Source organism: Symphodus melops (assembly GCF_947650265.1).
Source record: "Symphodus melops genome assembly, chromosome: 13".
Classification (NCBI taxonomy): domain Eukaryota; kingdom Metazoa; phylum Chordata; class Actinopteri; order Labriformes; family Labridae; genus Symphodus; species Symphodus melops.
Window position 1 is genome coordinate 22,257,245 of NC_136703.1, and position 14,951 is coordinate 22,272,195.

The window sequence follows — 14,951 nt, forward strand, 5'->3', positions numbered from 1 at the left end:
TAAATTCCTTACAATGTTTGTTTGCTGTAGTAAACTCTTAGAAGTCACGAGGCCTCAAAACAATGGTTAACTTGTGCAAGGATGTGGTGGTTACTCAATGTTAGTACGGCCGGTGCAAAAGGTCCCGTGGTGATTAAATGCAAAATTATAAAATGCTCAACTGAAACCCACAGACCATGACAGGATGTTCCCAAACGTCTGCACAACACAAACAACCTCTGACACAGATTTCAACCAAAGCAGATTTATATCCCTGTTTTTCCAGAAGTCTAAAATAACAGGAAATGTTACATTTAGTTGTAATCAACACAAATGCAAATTAGATATTTTCTATTGATCATAACTGTTAACCTTTAAATCCATCTTTTAGTGGAGAATTTTCTCTCATGCAACAACAAATGTGTGATTTTTTAAAATATGGTTGTATATAATTCAAATATTTACCAAATAATAACATTAGATATACAAATGACTTAATTTGATTAGGAATCTTAAATTCAGCCCTCAAAAGTAACGAGAGAAACAGCTGATCCAGCAGGAGACAGTTCAACACCGTGTAAGGACAGAGCAGTGCAGTGGTAGCTTTATTAACAATATAAAAACACAGAGAAGTGGTTCACCCTGAAATAGCTCCACTTCCTCTTAATCAGAAGAGCTAAGGACCAAACAAAAGCTGGTAAGTGTTAAGGTATACCCTTTTAATCGATTTGTGTCTGATTATTCTGGTTAATAGAAACAAATATTACACACATCATGCATCAAATGATGTCATTATGACACACATTTGTATGGCCAGTGTCACATTGTGCGTGTGTCATGTTGCATCAGGACTCTCCATATGATTTTGTGTCATGCGTACCATATGTTTCACACAGAGAAGAGCTGGCTCATAATCACCTATTTTCTCATGGGAACTTGTAGGAAACCCACAAATACCAACATGACAGTGACTGTTCAGAGAAGTTCCCCTTTTCGCCCTTGCAGTCCTCCTGACACTTTATCTTAAGATCATAGTTTCAGGGAGAGAATGAAGTCCATCTGGGAGAATAATATTACGCCTGCCAGGTAGGAAATGTTATTTATGACTTTTAAATTTCACCAGAAAGATCAAATGATTTTCTTAAGACTGTCCATAATGATCTGTCTTTATATTGCTCCCCTAATAATAGTTTTACAGCAGCTTCGTTCTGATGTATAATAGGTGGATTCAATAAGACCAGAGATCTGTTTTTTGAGACCTGGAAAAGAAGTTTCTATTTTCAACAACAACAACGATCAAACTCAAATAATAACAAATATTTACATTTGCATACTGAAAGCTTGGAGTCAAGACTGAGTTCATTTTTGATCCCTGGAGGAATTTTAGTTCTTAGTATTTTTAAGGTGAAGGTTGTGATAGATGTTGTTGTTTTGGGTTATTGATTACTATATCATTTATTGGGATTATATAAAGTATATTAAGATAAAGGGTGGACTTGTGATTTCTTTTTTCCCCATTCTTTTTAATTTGCATTTTCAACTCACCTGTTCATCTTTTGTTCTCAGTGGAAGACAGAGGGTGAGCTGGGTTGATGCATATTGTTTTTGGCTTACTGTGATTACTTTGATTATGGGTTAATACGATTTATCGAGAGTTGATTATCTTTTTTAGATAATAAGAAGTTTAAAGCTTATTTTTCATATCACCATTTTTTTCACACAAGATATCAAGGTACTAGAATCAATCTCAGCCTCTAACTGCTTCATTTTACTTAGTTTTTAAAGTTATAGTTTTATGTTTGTAACCTGCAGACAGAGTCAAGCTAAATGTTTCCCATGTCTAGTTTCAATGCTTAGCTAAGCTAACTACTGCTGTATCGACATCTTTATATGACAGATTGGAGGAGGAACTTTGTTTTTGTTTTGTTTTTTCATAACTTTCAGCAATTTAAAAATAAGCTAGCCTATTTTCCAAAGCCAAACTGTTCCATAAATGTTTTCATTTTGTTTGTTTCCTCTCAGGAAAGTAAAAGGATCTTGCAGACAGGCTCTTAAATCTGTCTTGCTGTATCTCTGGGATGTTTACTCCGTACCAGCGCCAACTGGCAAAAACTGCCTGGCTCTTCTGTCTCTCTGTCTCACACTCGCTGTAATCACAGGCGGCCTGCTTCATCACTGGCTGTCAAACACTCTGAAATACAACCATGAAGGCTCCATTCAGACCGCCTGTATCTACACTGTAGCTGTGTTTCTGGTCTCGTTCCTGTGTCATCCTCTGCGCTGTGTACTGACCATGACTCTGCCAACTGTCTGTACTAAAGAGGGACGCAAACTTCTCATTTCGGCCTCTGTCATGATTTTACTTTTGAACATCGTCCCTAATATTTCGGTGAATGTTGGAGCAGTTGCACGCATCCTGAAATGCACTGCTGAGGGTTTCACTAAGACTTTACTAAATGCCTCTGAACCTTTGAACACAGCAAAGCGAGACCTTGTTGCGGAAACGATCAAAGTGAGAAGGGAAGACTTGAGCATTGTCACCAACTTGAGGAAGTTAGATCACTTCACACATGTTGATTTGTCAGAAGTCAAAAGCAGGTTTACTGAGATAATTGGGCAAATAGAGGTCAACTTCACACATGCAAGGAACCTGCTCAAAGACTGCAAACTGCTCTCGAACAGGATTCTTGCTGCAGTTTTTGTTGCTCTGCTAGTCTTTGAATCTGCACGCTATTTGAAGTCTTACCTGACATCTGTGCAGTTTGATAATAACTACATCTGCAAAGAGCTCAAGCACCAGGTGACTCATGCTGCTAACAAAAGGCCAGCTAAAAATAAAACTTACCCAACAAGCTGCAAAATAACAAGTCAGGAATGCACCTCCAGTTTGATATCACTCTTTGTGGTAACATTATACTTTATTGCAATTACTTTAATAGTAGCTTTAGACCACGCTGTGTATCATATAGTTCAGATGATTTTGCCATGGTTACTGGATTTCCCGCCAACATCCGCTATCATAAGTGTGAATTACAAGGTAAGACAATACACAAACATGTTAATAATGTTAATTTCATGTTCTTAAACTATACTTAAATTGCTTCTTTTTAACACTTCCTGTTAGGTTACGTGGTTCCCCCCTGCTTTTTGCATCATCCCACATAACTGTGTAACCCGGGAGCTCACACACTTCCACAAGGATTACAAGTGGACCTTCAACCCGGAGCCGTCGCTCTGTGAGGTGAAAACTTCTGCTCCAAACCTTGGAGTCACTCTCTTGTTGGGATGTCTCTGGCTGATGAGCTACTCTCTGGTGTTCCTCGAGGTTTACGCCAAGCGTCTGCGCAGAAAGATCTCTGCATCGTTTTTCAGAGAGCAAGAGGAGAGGAGGGTGGCTTATTCAATGAAAAAAATACAAGAGAAGCTGAATAAAAAAGTGCAAAAAGAGGCCGTTTCCATCAAGGTCACGAGTGGTTGAAATAGCTCTAAACAATTCTGTGCCTGCCTTGTTTATTAGCAGTAAATGTGTTGCAGTAATGTATTTGAAAAGACTGAAATAGAAAAGCAAAAGACACATTGAGAGAATGTTAAACTCATTGTCTATATACTGCTCTCTGTATTTCTCCTCTATATTTACACAGTCGGCTATTTAATTCCCACAGTCATGTGACTATCATCCCCATCATACAGGATCAGCATTAAAGCAAGCACAACTGTTTACTTTTCTTATTTGCAAATAAAGACTGACTGGATTCATTTATTGGGGTTTTAAACCCTCATACAAACTGGCAGTTTGCTGTTTCTATTATTTCAGAGGAAACGTTACAGTCAGTGGTGGGCGGAGTCTCATCATTGTCAGAGGCGACAGTCGATTTGTGCAGTTAGTCAACCAGAAAATTTAACTTCATCACCCTCACTAGTTAGCACAGGAATCACTAGTCAGTGAAAGTCATTTTAAATATTTTTATTAAATTAATGTTGGCCCACAATATCAGTTAAATGTTGTGTTGTAGCATGCCAGTCGCCCAGGCATTATGATTTATGGGTCTGTTTCCCTTCCTCCTCCACAATGCTGTTTCATACCGTCACCTCACTAGTTCTTTTCCCACATTATTTTCAAACAGCACATTGTTAAATATATTTATTTTTCCTATGTGGAAAGTGATCCCTCTGTGTGATAAGCATTTTATTTCATATTTGATCGATACCACTCAGACCCACTAGATGCCAGTAATGTGCTTTGGACAGATGACGCTACTTACTTGAAACAGCAATAGATGGGATCTTACAACTTCTCAAATTAGATGTGATTGGGTGAAATTATTGTTTTTAAACACACAACGAATAAATCACCAGCCTATTTTAATCGACATGCCCTCAATGGAAAAAAAAGAGAAAATCACTTCCGTTGTCTCAAAAAGTCCCTCACATTTCATCTGCGAAAACTCCCATGAGGCTTTGGGACTTTATTTTAAGACAAGATCCCAGAATAAGAATAGAATACCTCTTTTTAATCTATTTTTATTCCTGACTTCTGTCCACTTCATTATTGTCTCAAAACTCAGCCTCCTGTGTAAAGATGAAACATTGTTGTTGGTCTAGAAAAAAATGAATTATTCATGTATCTTCTGTTGCTATAAATTCTCACATCAGTGTGGTTCTTACTTTGTTTGTGCCACAGCTCTGAGTTTATTCTAGCTAGTCTAGCAGTGAAGCAAATGATTGATTATTGTTAGAATGAAAACTTAAAAAGTACTGTTTGCTATCCAATGTTCCTATTTCTTCCTGCCTAGTAACTATAAGGTAATAATAAACAACCATTTTTGAGCCTGGCATTTTTGACTCCTCAAAATCCGTTCTGTAACTTGGTGTTAGTCTTTCATTTGAACTCATTTTAGATGCGAGGCATGTGCAGCTGAGCTGACCCCCCCTCCAGAAAGAGGGTGTGCAATGTTCATATAGCTGAAGACAAGCACACTAATCATGGTTCTTGGTCAGACCCTATAGGATGGACTCCTTAACATGCAGTAGTTCAATCATTCAACTACCCGGACATGGCTCTCCAGGATTATTTCTCCCTTTATGAAACTCTTATATATTCATTAGAGGATGTCTGTTAGACTGAACGCTCTGCATTTAAAATCTATTCCTCCCTCCTTGAAAATGCAGGCATCGCTCATAAATTAGCATTCATACAGAAAGTGCTTTCCATAGGTAGAGGTTTTAAGAGCTTCCTGAGGTCTAAGTGGACTGTTGGAGTCTGTTATTTGAAGCTTTGAGAAACAGATTTTGTTTCTTCAAAGCAGCTTTAATAAGTTTCAGCATACAGCACTATCAGAGTGCCGGGAGTTCCAACTGTGCCTCACAGATATAGAAGCTTAAAATTATGATGCATGTTCATGTACAGTAAGTCTCTCAAGCGACAAGAAATGCATTCTGAGTGTGGGAAAATCAAGAGAACCAAGAGCTATTACTTTTCCCTTTTAAACAAGAGGCAAAACAGGCCTACTTCATAATCAGTGCCATTTCACTCGAGTGGCTGTCCACGGCAGGGGTTGATGTGTTCAATTGCAGGCTACCTTCTGTGTTCTACCAGTAATTGCAGGGTTTATGGTCACAGTCTTGGCCACAGTGTTTGACATGACACTCTCGCTGAGCTTGGATGGGGAGGTTAAATTGATTTTTAAGTTGGTGGCTGTACAGACCAGTGTGTGTATGTGTGGATATATTGGTGTGTGATGTGAGTGGGAAAAGAGAGAGAGAGAGAGAGAGAGAGAGAGAGAGAGAGAGAGAGAGAGAGAGAGAGATGTGACGACTGGAGAAGAACAGAACAGTCATCTGTGTTTCTTGGTTGATTGCACCTGAGCGCTGCCATGGTATCGGAGTGATTGCTGCCTTTCGGAGATAATGGTAAGATGCCCATTTTCTTCTTTTTAAAATGTTTGTTCTTTTTTTTTTTTATTCGTGCACTGTTGCATACGTGTATACGAGAAATACATGAAATGTGAATGATGTAGCTATGTATTTCTAATTTCTTTTGGGGGGCTTTTCACAAGAATGATTGAAGGTCAGAAACAGCAGAAGACTCTTTTCTTTTTAATAATGTAGGGAGAGAAGTCTAAGTGGTTTAGATGAGAGCCTTTTTTATTTTTTACGTCAGCCCAATTTGTTCTGTCAGCCTTCACTTAGGATAAAAAAAGGATCAAGTAGTCATAAAGGATCACAAGTTTGACTGGACAGTCATTAAGATGCTTTTCATCAGAATCCAGTGTTTTAGGGTTTAGATGCTAACTGTGTCTGGCTAAATAGTGATTGGAGGTTTGCTTTTACAATATGTTAAGTAACCACACATGAACCTAAATGAGAGAATCCTGTGTGAAACAAAGCCCTTCATGTCAAAGTTGATAAGACAACAAAACAACTAGCCAATTTTAACATATAGCTCTTTAATGAAGAGTCAAAAAACACTTAAAAGAACTATAAGATGCATTTTCTATGAGCTAAAATGGTGTTGTGTCACAACATGTTTTGTTCCAATGTTTTAATAACATATTGACTACAGTCAGAATTTTTTTTTAAATATTGGGCAAAGTTTTGACCAAATTTTCATCCCAATGTCAAGGAAAACCTGATTTTTTTTAAAACTGAAAAATAAAGTTTCATCCCTTCCTCAACTCAATATTTTTCACATTTCCCTTCTTTTGTTTTTGTCTTTTTCTGTCCTTAGGATCCTTGCTTTGTTCCTCTTGAGATCAACTGACTCGTAGAGGTTAGACCCAAACACAATGGAGAACAACACCACAATCTTTCAGGATGTGTCCCGGGTTGTGAACCTGACAGAAATGCCTCTGAACCCTCTTGAGGAGCAGGTCATAACAATATTTTTGACACTACTCATCTGTGTAGTTGGGATTGCTGGGAATATCATGGTGGTGCTGGTTGTCCTGCGCACTAAACACATGGTGACCCCGACTAACTGTTACCTTGTCAGCCTGGCTGTTGCAGACCTGATCGTGCTCCTGGCTGCAGGGCTGCCCAATATCTCTGATGTTATAGCCTTCTGGATTTACGGGTACACCGGATGTTTGTGCATAACTTATCTTCAGTACCTGGGAATCAATGTGTCGTCCTGCTCCATCACAGCTTTTACCATAGAACGATACATCGCGATTTGCCACTCAATGAAGGCACAGTTCATATGCACCGTTTCCCGGGCCAAGAGGATCATAGCAGGAGTCTGGATCTTCACCTCACTCTACTGCATTATGTGGTTCTTCTTAGTCGACACCGATGAAACGGTCTACACCAACGGAGTGGTGGTCACATGTGGCTACCGCGTCTCCAGGAGCTTCTACATGCCGATCTATTTTCTGGACTTCACTTTATTCTACGGGATCCCGCTCACTGTGGCCACTGTGCTGTACGGACTCATCGCCAGGATTTTGTTCATGAGCCCTTTGCCCTCACACCTGAGCGACAGGGCCGGAGGAGGGTCGGTTCACCAGGGTCACTCCCACAGCACCAACAAGGCTAACAAGAGTGCTGTCTCTGCAAGGAAACAGGTACTGGAAAGACATACAGTGGTTCAAAAATCAAAAGAAAAAGAAAAATAGATATCTTGCCTTCTGGAAGCAACCAACATATTTTATTGATAATTGCATTACCCAGACATCCAGCAGGAGCAGCTGCTCCCTTGCATTAAAAAGAGGCAGCTGAAGTTGTTGGGTGTCTGATTTCACCTCCTGAGCACCTTTCAATGAAGGTTTTCCTGTAAAGTCCATCTAAAGGTAGTACTGTCAGAACTATGCAGCCTGTGATTGCCTTGGGATAGCATATGGAGCTATTCATGGTTATCTAGAAGGCAAATGTCTGTTACTTACTATGTATTATTTATATAAACTGACTTTTAGCAGTGTGTGCATATTTGCATGCTAACGTTTGCTTTAAAGGCAGGGTTGGTAATTTTCAAAAACTGGCATGATTTTGAAAGTGGCTCCATCTGCATACAGCCCTCCCCTCTGTGCTCCCTCAAAAGCCATACCCCTCACATACATGCTCAAGTGCCATTGGTCCAGAAGCAGACCACAGCTCATGCTTTAAGTGTGGACTTGTGCATGCATGAGGTAGAAAATGAGCAGGGAGACAGGGAGGCATGATTGGTTCATCAGATTGGTACCTCGTTGCAGATATTAGTCAACGTTTTTACAAGTTTACAACCACTACAGATGTTGGATTTTTCTTCATTCCTTTTTCAAAGAACATGAGTTATTATTTTCTCTCAGCACCGAAAGACAATTTAGACCAAAATCTTAAAAAGTGGATCTGGAGTCCTGCCTTTCAGCAAATCTCTAAGCAAAGGATCTATTCATTAGGGTCAGGGTACTGCATTCTGGCATGAGTTATTTCATGTGGTTAACCTTGACTCTGATTAAAGTAGAACCTTAATGTTTATTTCTCTCTATCAACAGATAACAAAGATGCTAGCTGTGGTGGTCATCCTCTTCGCCTTGCTCTGGATGCCTTATAGGACGCTTGTGGTGGTCAACTCCTTTATCGACCCGCCTTACCACAACACATGGTTTCTGCTCTTCTGCCGAATGTGCATCTACACCAACAGCGCCATCAACCCCATCATTTACAACCTCATGTCGCAGAAGTTTCGTGTTGCGTTCAAAAAGCTCTGCAAGTGCAAAAGGCAAGAAAAGGAAAAGGCAGCAGAGTACAACATGCCAATTTATTACAGTGTGATGAAGGATTCATCCCACGAGAGCAACGATCAGATCACAGAGCAGGAGGAAATTAGCAGTCAAACCAACAAGAGGTTAAATGAAACAGATGATGATGCAAGCACGTTCAGCATTTCATAATAAAAGCTTTCGATGAGTTTGTCATAAGCTTTACGAGGACCGACTGTGAGTGTATGATAATTATTTGTGGAAAAAGACTGCTATTACCTTTGCTTCTTTTTTAGTGGTTATTGCTGATGCAGAGATCTGTATATGTTCTCTTGTTTACTGACAGGTTGAATGTGGAGAGTAGTTGTTGTCCTACTTTTGTATCAGTACTGTAACTATGTCGTAACACTATTCATATCGTAACATGTCGCCTAACAGCAGAACAATAGCACTACCTAATTTACACTCCATTAGAGGCTTTTTGAGTTTGGAAGTTTTACTAAGTGATTTGTTGCTGCAGATACTACTTACGTCCTCTTTGTATGAGGGCTACTCTCATATCATTGTATGTTCAGTCTGCTAACCTGAAGGCAGGTAAAGGCTGACAGATAACTCTCCAGGTACAATTTAAAACACAGACCAATACGGAAAAAACAAAGTTTAAACTGACGCAAGGTGCATCAATGTTGTGATTGTAATGGTTGCCAACAAGTTTGCTGTCCCCCTTCATTTTATGACTGCATTCTAGTGCTTTCCTCAGCCTTGCATGCCTCATATCAGTATTTCAAGACTCATGAATAAATCCCTTTTTCACTGTCTGTTTAATACATTTATCTATTCTGTATGCTGTACACGTGTGTGCCAAGATGAACTTGTGTTTTTAAGATTTTCTTGCAAACTTTCTTCGTAGTTATCTGTGGACCGTGGAATGACCTTTTATGGCCTGATACATACGTAATGTATGCTTTCGCTGTAGTTATGAAGTGTTTGTGTTCTAAATTAAAATACATATTGACCGTATTCAACCAGTATTTTTTTGGGACAATGGAGCGTTATGAATTTACATATATACTACCTGGAATGCCTGAATGGGGGAAAACGGATGGATCACTCATTATAATTGTCGTTTCAATTTCCATTAATTAGCCTACAGACTGTAAAAACTCACTTTGACATTCCATTCTAGTTTATGTTCTTTGTTGTGAAACTCAAAACTAATGCCTTACTATGCAAATAAAATAGAGAACAGTCAGAAAAAAATTAATGATCTAAGCAGTGTCAGATTTGGTGCCTGTGAAGGGAAGTTTCTGTCAATAATCGACCCTGTCAGTATTATAATGTGGGGGCCATATTCTCTGTCACATTGAGAGTAGCTGACACTGCTCCGTCCCTTTTTCCTGCATGTTTAATATATGAGATCGTTTTTGAACCCAGCAGACACGAAGCATATACGATCGGGGTGCAAGATACGATATGTAGGAAGATATAAAATAAAAGGAATATCAGACATTTTGAAAAGAGCACCCGTGAAGTCAACAGCGCCTTTCTGAAAAGACGAAAGAGATCGGCTTGGCCACACAAAAAGGCCTTTCCTTGATTTTCTTTCACTTTATACTTCAGAATATGATACTTCATTTCAGAAGAAACATGCTTTACTCTACATCTACATCTAATCTGCTTTTTTCTTTGAAGACAGCGTCTTTAATAGAGCAGTTAAATAACTTATAGATGCTCTTCCTTCACCAACTTCAACATGAGGAAATGTCTCGTACAGTTTTAAGAAACTAAAAATGATTCAAGTAATGCCAAACAGGAGGGGCCATTCTGAGTAACAACTAAGGCGAGTCACATCTATACATTTTAATCCTTTCTCAAAGCAAGGACAAAAAGTGCTACCCACTTTGAAAATGAATAATTTATTATCTGTCTAGAGCTCTCGTCTTGTTAACATCAACACAAATAATCAAAGGCCAGTCGGTGTGTTTCACGATGTTTCAGGAGGCTCATTACGCAGCTTCAACAGAGTTTTTATTACTTGTTCCCCATTAACCCTCCAATGTTTGAATGAATTTATCTTCTACGAAGGCTGCACTGAAAAGAAAAATACATAATGAAGAGAGCAGACAGAGAGGCAGGAGATGGTTTTCAGCACAAAGTAGTCTGAAAGCTAATTAAACACAGAAGAGGTTTTAATCTGGTGAATGTGTCTTAATGACTGGCATGCCTACATTTTTTTCAATACTCCCTAAAAAGTGTTAAAAATATGGATTTAGTTGGACCTAATGGAGGACTGTGTTTCTTCCCTTCTGCTTTAGTTCAGACGTCGTCCTCCTAGCAGTGTTCCAGTGTCTAGTGTAACGAACTAGAACAATGCGTTAGACCCTGATGAAGACCACAAGCCGAACTCCGTCTGTCTAACTTGTTCATGAAGTTGATTCTCATACAATTGAGTGTTGCTGGAGCTCTTTGAGCTCTTTGAGTCTGCAACTCTTCATGCAGCCTGGTCGCTGAAGTTTTGCTCTTTGATCTTTTTGGCTTCCTGAGATTTTTTTTTTTTTTTTTTTCCTTTTTTGTGGATCTTTCTTGGATTTGAAACAGTAAGCTTTAGTTTTTTTGATTAAATATGACATAAAACTTGTATATTCAAGAAGTTATTTTGTCTTATATCTAAAAAACATCCTAACATAAGAAAACTTTTCGTTAATCTTAATCAAATGACCTTCATTAAACAACACATTTTAACACATTAAACCACTATTAACGTTTTGATTTTTTTCAAAAGACAAATGAACCCCATAATAAACTAAAATCATGTGTGCTGATGGCCTAACAATGGTTAGGTTGTTCCCTATGTACAGACACTGTAGTCCTCCAAGCAGTTCAAGTCTGACCTGTGGCTCCTTACCTACATCTCTCTTCCCCTCCACACTACTAGGTGTTCTCGCTTTGCTGGTTCCTTGTTCTTTTCTGTTCCAGGTTCCAGTCAAGGCGAGGTTATAATCAGATGATGAGCTACACCTGTGACACAACTATAAAAATCCCGCCAACACTTCTTCCCTGTGATGAGGACTTACAAGAAGACATTGCTTCTCTTCACAAAATGTTCTCTCAAGTAGCAGCTATTTTTCCTGATGATTTTGTGTCTGCCCCGTTCATCTTCCATAAACAGTCTTTTAGAGTCATGGGGCTATCATCAACAGAGACCATTCAATGTGGACATTAACAAGAGGTTGCTATGACACCGCCTGAGTTTTTATCCTGTGCTGTAGATTAAAGGGAGGCTGGAGAACATGTCAGCTGCTTTATATGCACATCTATATCTATGGGGAGAATGAGCTTTTGTCTATGACTGTTTCTTTGTGGGATACAGTATTAGCTGTGGTACTAACACGCATCCCAAGTGAGCAGTATGTTCCACTATTCTGTCACATTGTTTTTCATTATGTGTGAGAATCATGTTAAATAAATGGGAAGCTGAGAAACATGAGAGTTCCTGGAATAATCATTTCAGTGATTGATAATGTTGCACCATGTGTGATCATGCATACTTCCTACGTTAAATAGACGTCGAAGCATCAATATCTCTCACTCATAAGTCCTATGTGTCACCACGATGATAACACATGTGGTGTGTCTACTGGCTGCCAAGTTTAATATTAAACGTCAGAGCCTCTTGCTGGCTTTGGTTCAGGCGAGAGGAGACGAGTTGGAAACAAAGCGAAGATGGTCAGTGACTGGCTATCAGACCTGCCAACAAAAGGATGTTATGGGTTAGGATCGAAACATCTGGGGAAAGTTGGTGGCCATCTGATGACATCTTTTCCTGGTTGAAAGCTGTAGTCACAAATGGCAGGAGGTGCAGGCATTTTGATATATCCTATAGTCAAATTAATATTTCAAATCCTTTCTGAAGATCGTCAGTGGAATTTCTATGTTCTAATGAAATGGGTTGATGATAAATCCTTGACATTTTGCATGAAATAATTCAACTTTATTTTCTAACAAGACAGAGCAAATCTTCTTTTTCAGTACATGGAGTCGATATAACTTCCCTCCACTGGCCCTTTGAGTCATTCAGGTGAAAAGTATATTTCATGTTCACAGCTGAGAGGGTCAGTCAGGATCAATACTCCCTGCTCTGCAATCAAAAACATCATAAAGAAATGCTCACAGAGAGGTCTCACAGATCGATAACCTGTATGTTTTAATGTTTCAGTGAGCAACAGGGACATCAATAATGTGTTGTTAATTTACATCTGATATGTCCGTGTTGGAAAAGGTTTTCCTCAACCATATTCTCTCCTACATGTAAACGATTTTTGGTGGGGAAAGAGAGACACAGAGAATTTATTGTCAATAAATAAACTAAAAGAAAATAACAATTAGCTAAAATAAAAGTCTTGAGATACAAAACAATATTCTCATTGTCCATGCTAGCTTTTCTGTGAGGCTGAAGAAATGTATGCCTTGAGTTGAAGCTAACATCAGTAAGCTAGCGAGATTGTAATAAAAAAAAATACTCTCACTCTTCTCCTGACCAAAGAGGAGCCCTAAGCAGGATTTTTTGGCCATCTTCACCAACCAAGATTTATTTATTTTTTTTACAGTCACTGTAGCCTTAAATCTAGTCTAAATACATCAGAAATTATTAGGAGTGATTGATAAGTTAATTGTTTGTAGCAGCTGGCAAAGTTATCATTGAGTTACTATGGAATAAAAAATAATATATAACACTATATTGAGGTTAGTTTATCTCAACATGTATCCCACTTTACTTTTATTATCTGGGCTTAGATCATTTTGTGTTTACTCAAAGAAAAACCTTGAATCTGTTTGTTTTTCTTCAGCCCCCCCACAGATACAAACACAAACACCCCTCCTCTCTTAAACCAGTTTGCCTGCTTTTCTTCTGTCTCTTCCTCACTGTGTGCCTGATGGATATATACAGTATAGAACACAACCCTATCCTCTGTTCGTTTTTACTCAGTATGTTTTTACAGCAGCTGAGATGAAATTACATTGGCTGTTTATGAAATGGCAAATCATCCAAACCAATGTGATAACCTTAAAGTATTATATTGTTAAACAAAGAGCCGCGCTTACTGAGCAATAAGCTGACAAGAGAAGTCCTAAAATAACCACTGTCGAGAGTGATAACAGTGCTTTTTTAGCTCAGTAGAAAATAAAGGCAAACATAATGCCCGCCCATAAATGTTGAGGCAATACTCACAGCTTGTGTTCTGCTTAATTGGGGGGTATACTGATTAACATGTTCACCATCTTTAGTGCACAAGCGTGCTTACATTTGCTAGTTAGCATGAATAATAAAGTACAAAGACTTACAACAAAGCACTGCTTACCACTATTCTTTAATTGCACCTTTAAACTTTCATCATTGTCCAGTAATTGAATCCTCCAAAACAGTCATAAAAATGATCCTGAATACTTTTATAAGGTTTGTTTCAATGCAACAGATACTCGTCCTTTAAATTTTCCATAATCATCTTTTTCTGTGAGAAAAAAAAATACTTAATTGTGCTTGTGTGTTAGAAAAGTGTCATGATCTGAAGAAACTGGGCTGTAGTTGTAGAGATAACAGAGCTAGTTTTGTAGAGATTAAGAAATGAGTGAACTCAAGTTTACCAGAAAAGAGATCTATCCCTGAACATGTGTACAAAATGTAGAGTAGATTTGTTTCTAACTTTTTGAATTTCAGAAAGCACTGAAATGATGAACAGACAGAAAAACAGATCCAAAGCCAAACACAGATAAAAAAAATAACCCCTCCATTTTTGATCACTCAGTACGTTTTGTCCATTTTTACCATACATCTCAATTTTGAGAGCACTCTACTTTCTCCATCTTTTAAATCTGACTATAAAAAGACATCCAGCACAAAGACCTACAAGCTTTTATCATCTTTATTGTCCATCCCCAAAGTGGAACTAAATCATGTCAGACAGCCTTATTTCATCTGCAATGTTAACCTTATTGTAGCTCAGTGTTCCTGAAGTTATGACGATCTCTGCTGTCATTATGAACCTACTTCTTCCCTCTTGACATTTTCTGTTTGTTGTGCCATGATTTATTCATTGTTGTGATGTAGGGTACTTCATGCTCTGCTGAAAACACTTACACAGCACAAGCTGCTACTCTCCGGACTGCAGCAGGAGATTTTCAGTTTCATATCAATGTGGTGTCCAGGCAAAATAATACAACTTAAAGTTACACCAGGCAAAAACACAGAAAAGAAAAGGATTATCTGCCTCATCATGTGCTGCTTGCCCAAACTAATTT

The 14,951-nt window shown here is 38.6% G+C and overlaps 2 protein-coding genes across 3 annotated transcripts in view; both read left to right on the forward strand.

The window, feature by feature from the left end:
• The first annotated feature begins 472 nt into the window (after nt 1-472).
• On the forward strand, nt 473-3,832 carry ocstamp (osteoclast stimulatory transmembrane protein). Of its 2 annotated transcripts, XM_079360445.1 has the most exons (4): nt 473-676; nt 922-1,065; nt 2,002-3,016; nt 3,104-3,832. In XM_079360445.1, the coding sequence occupies exons 2-4, from the start codon at nt 1,028-1,030 to the stop codon at nt 3,455-3,457; spliced, it is 1,407 nt and encodes a 468-aa protein (XP_079216571.1). In that variant the 5' UTR covers nt 473-676; nt 922-1,027; the 3' UTR covers nt 3,458-3,832. The 2 variants fall into 2 exon arrangements, with proteins under 2 accessions (XP_079216571.1, XP_079216572.1); XM_079360446.1 differs by lacking the exon at nt 473-676 and having other exon boundaries at nt 858-1,065.
• Nucleotides 3,833-5,825: 1,993 nt separating this feature from the next.
• LOC306834411 (thyrotropin-releasing hormone receptor-like) overlaps nt 5,826-14,951 on the forward strand; it is a 168,313-nt gene continuing 159,187 nt past the window's right edge. The window contains exons 1-3 of the mRNA XM_079360305.1: nt 5,826-5,889; nt 6,707-7,541; nt 8,448-9,671. Coding sequence (XP_079216431.1) covers nt 6,765-7,541; nt 8,448-8,846 — 1,176 coding nt within the window. The 5' untranslated portion in view covers nt 5,826-5,889; nt 6,707-6,764 and the 3' untranslated portion in view covers nt 8,847-9,671. The remainder of the gene's footprint in view (nt 5,890-6,706; nt 7,542-8,447; nt 9,672-14,951) is intronic.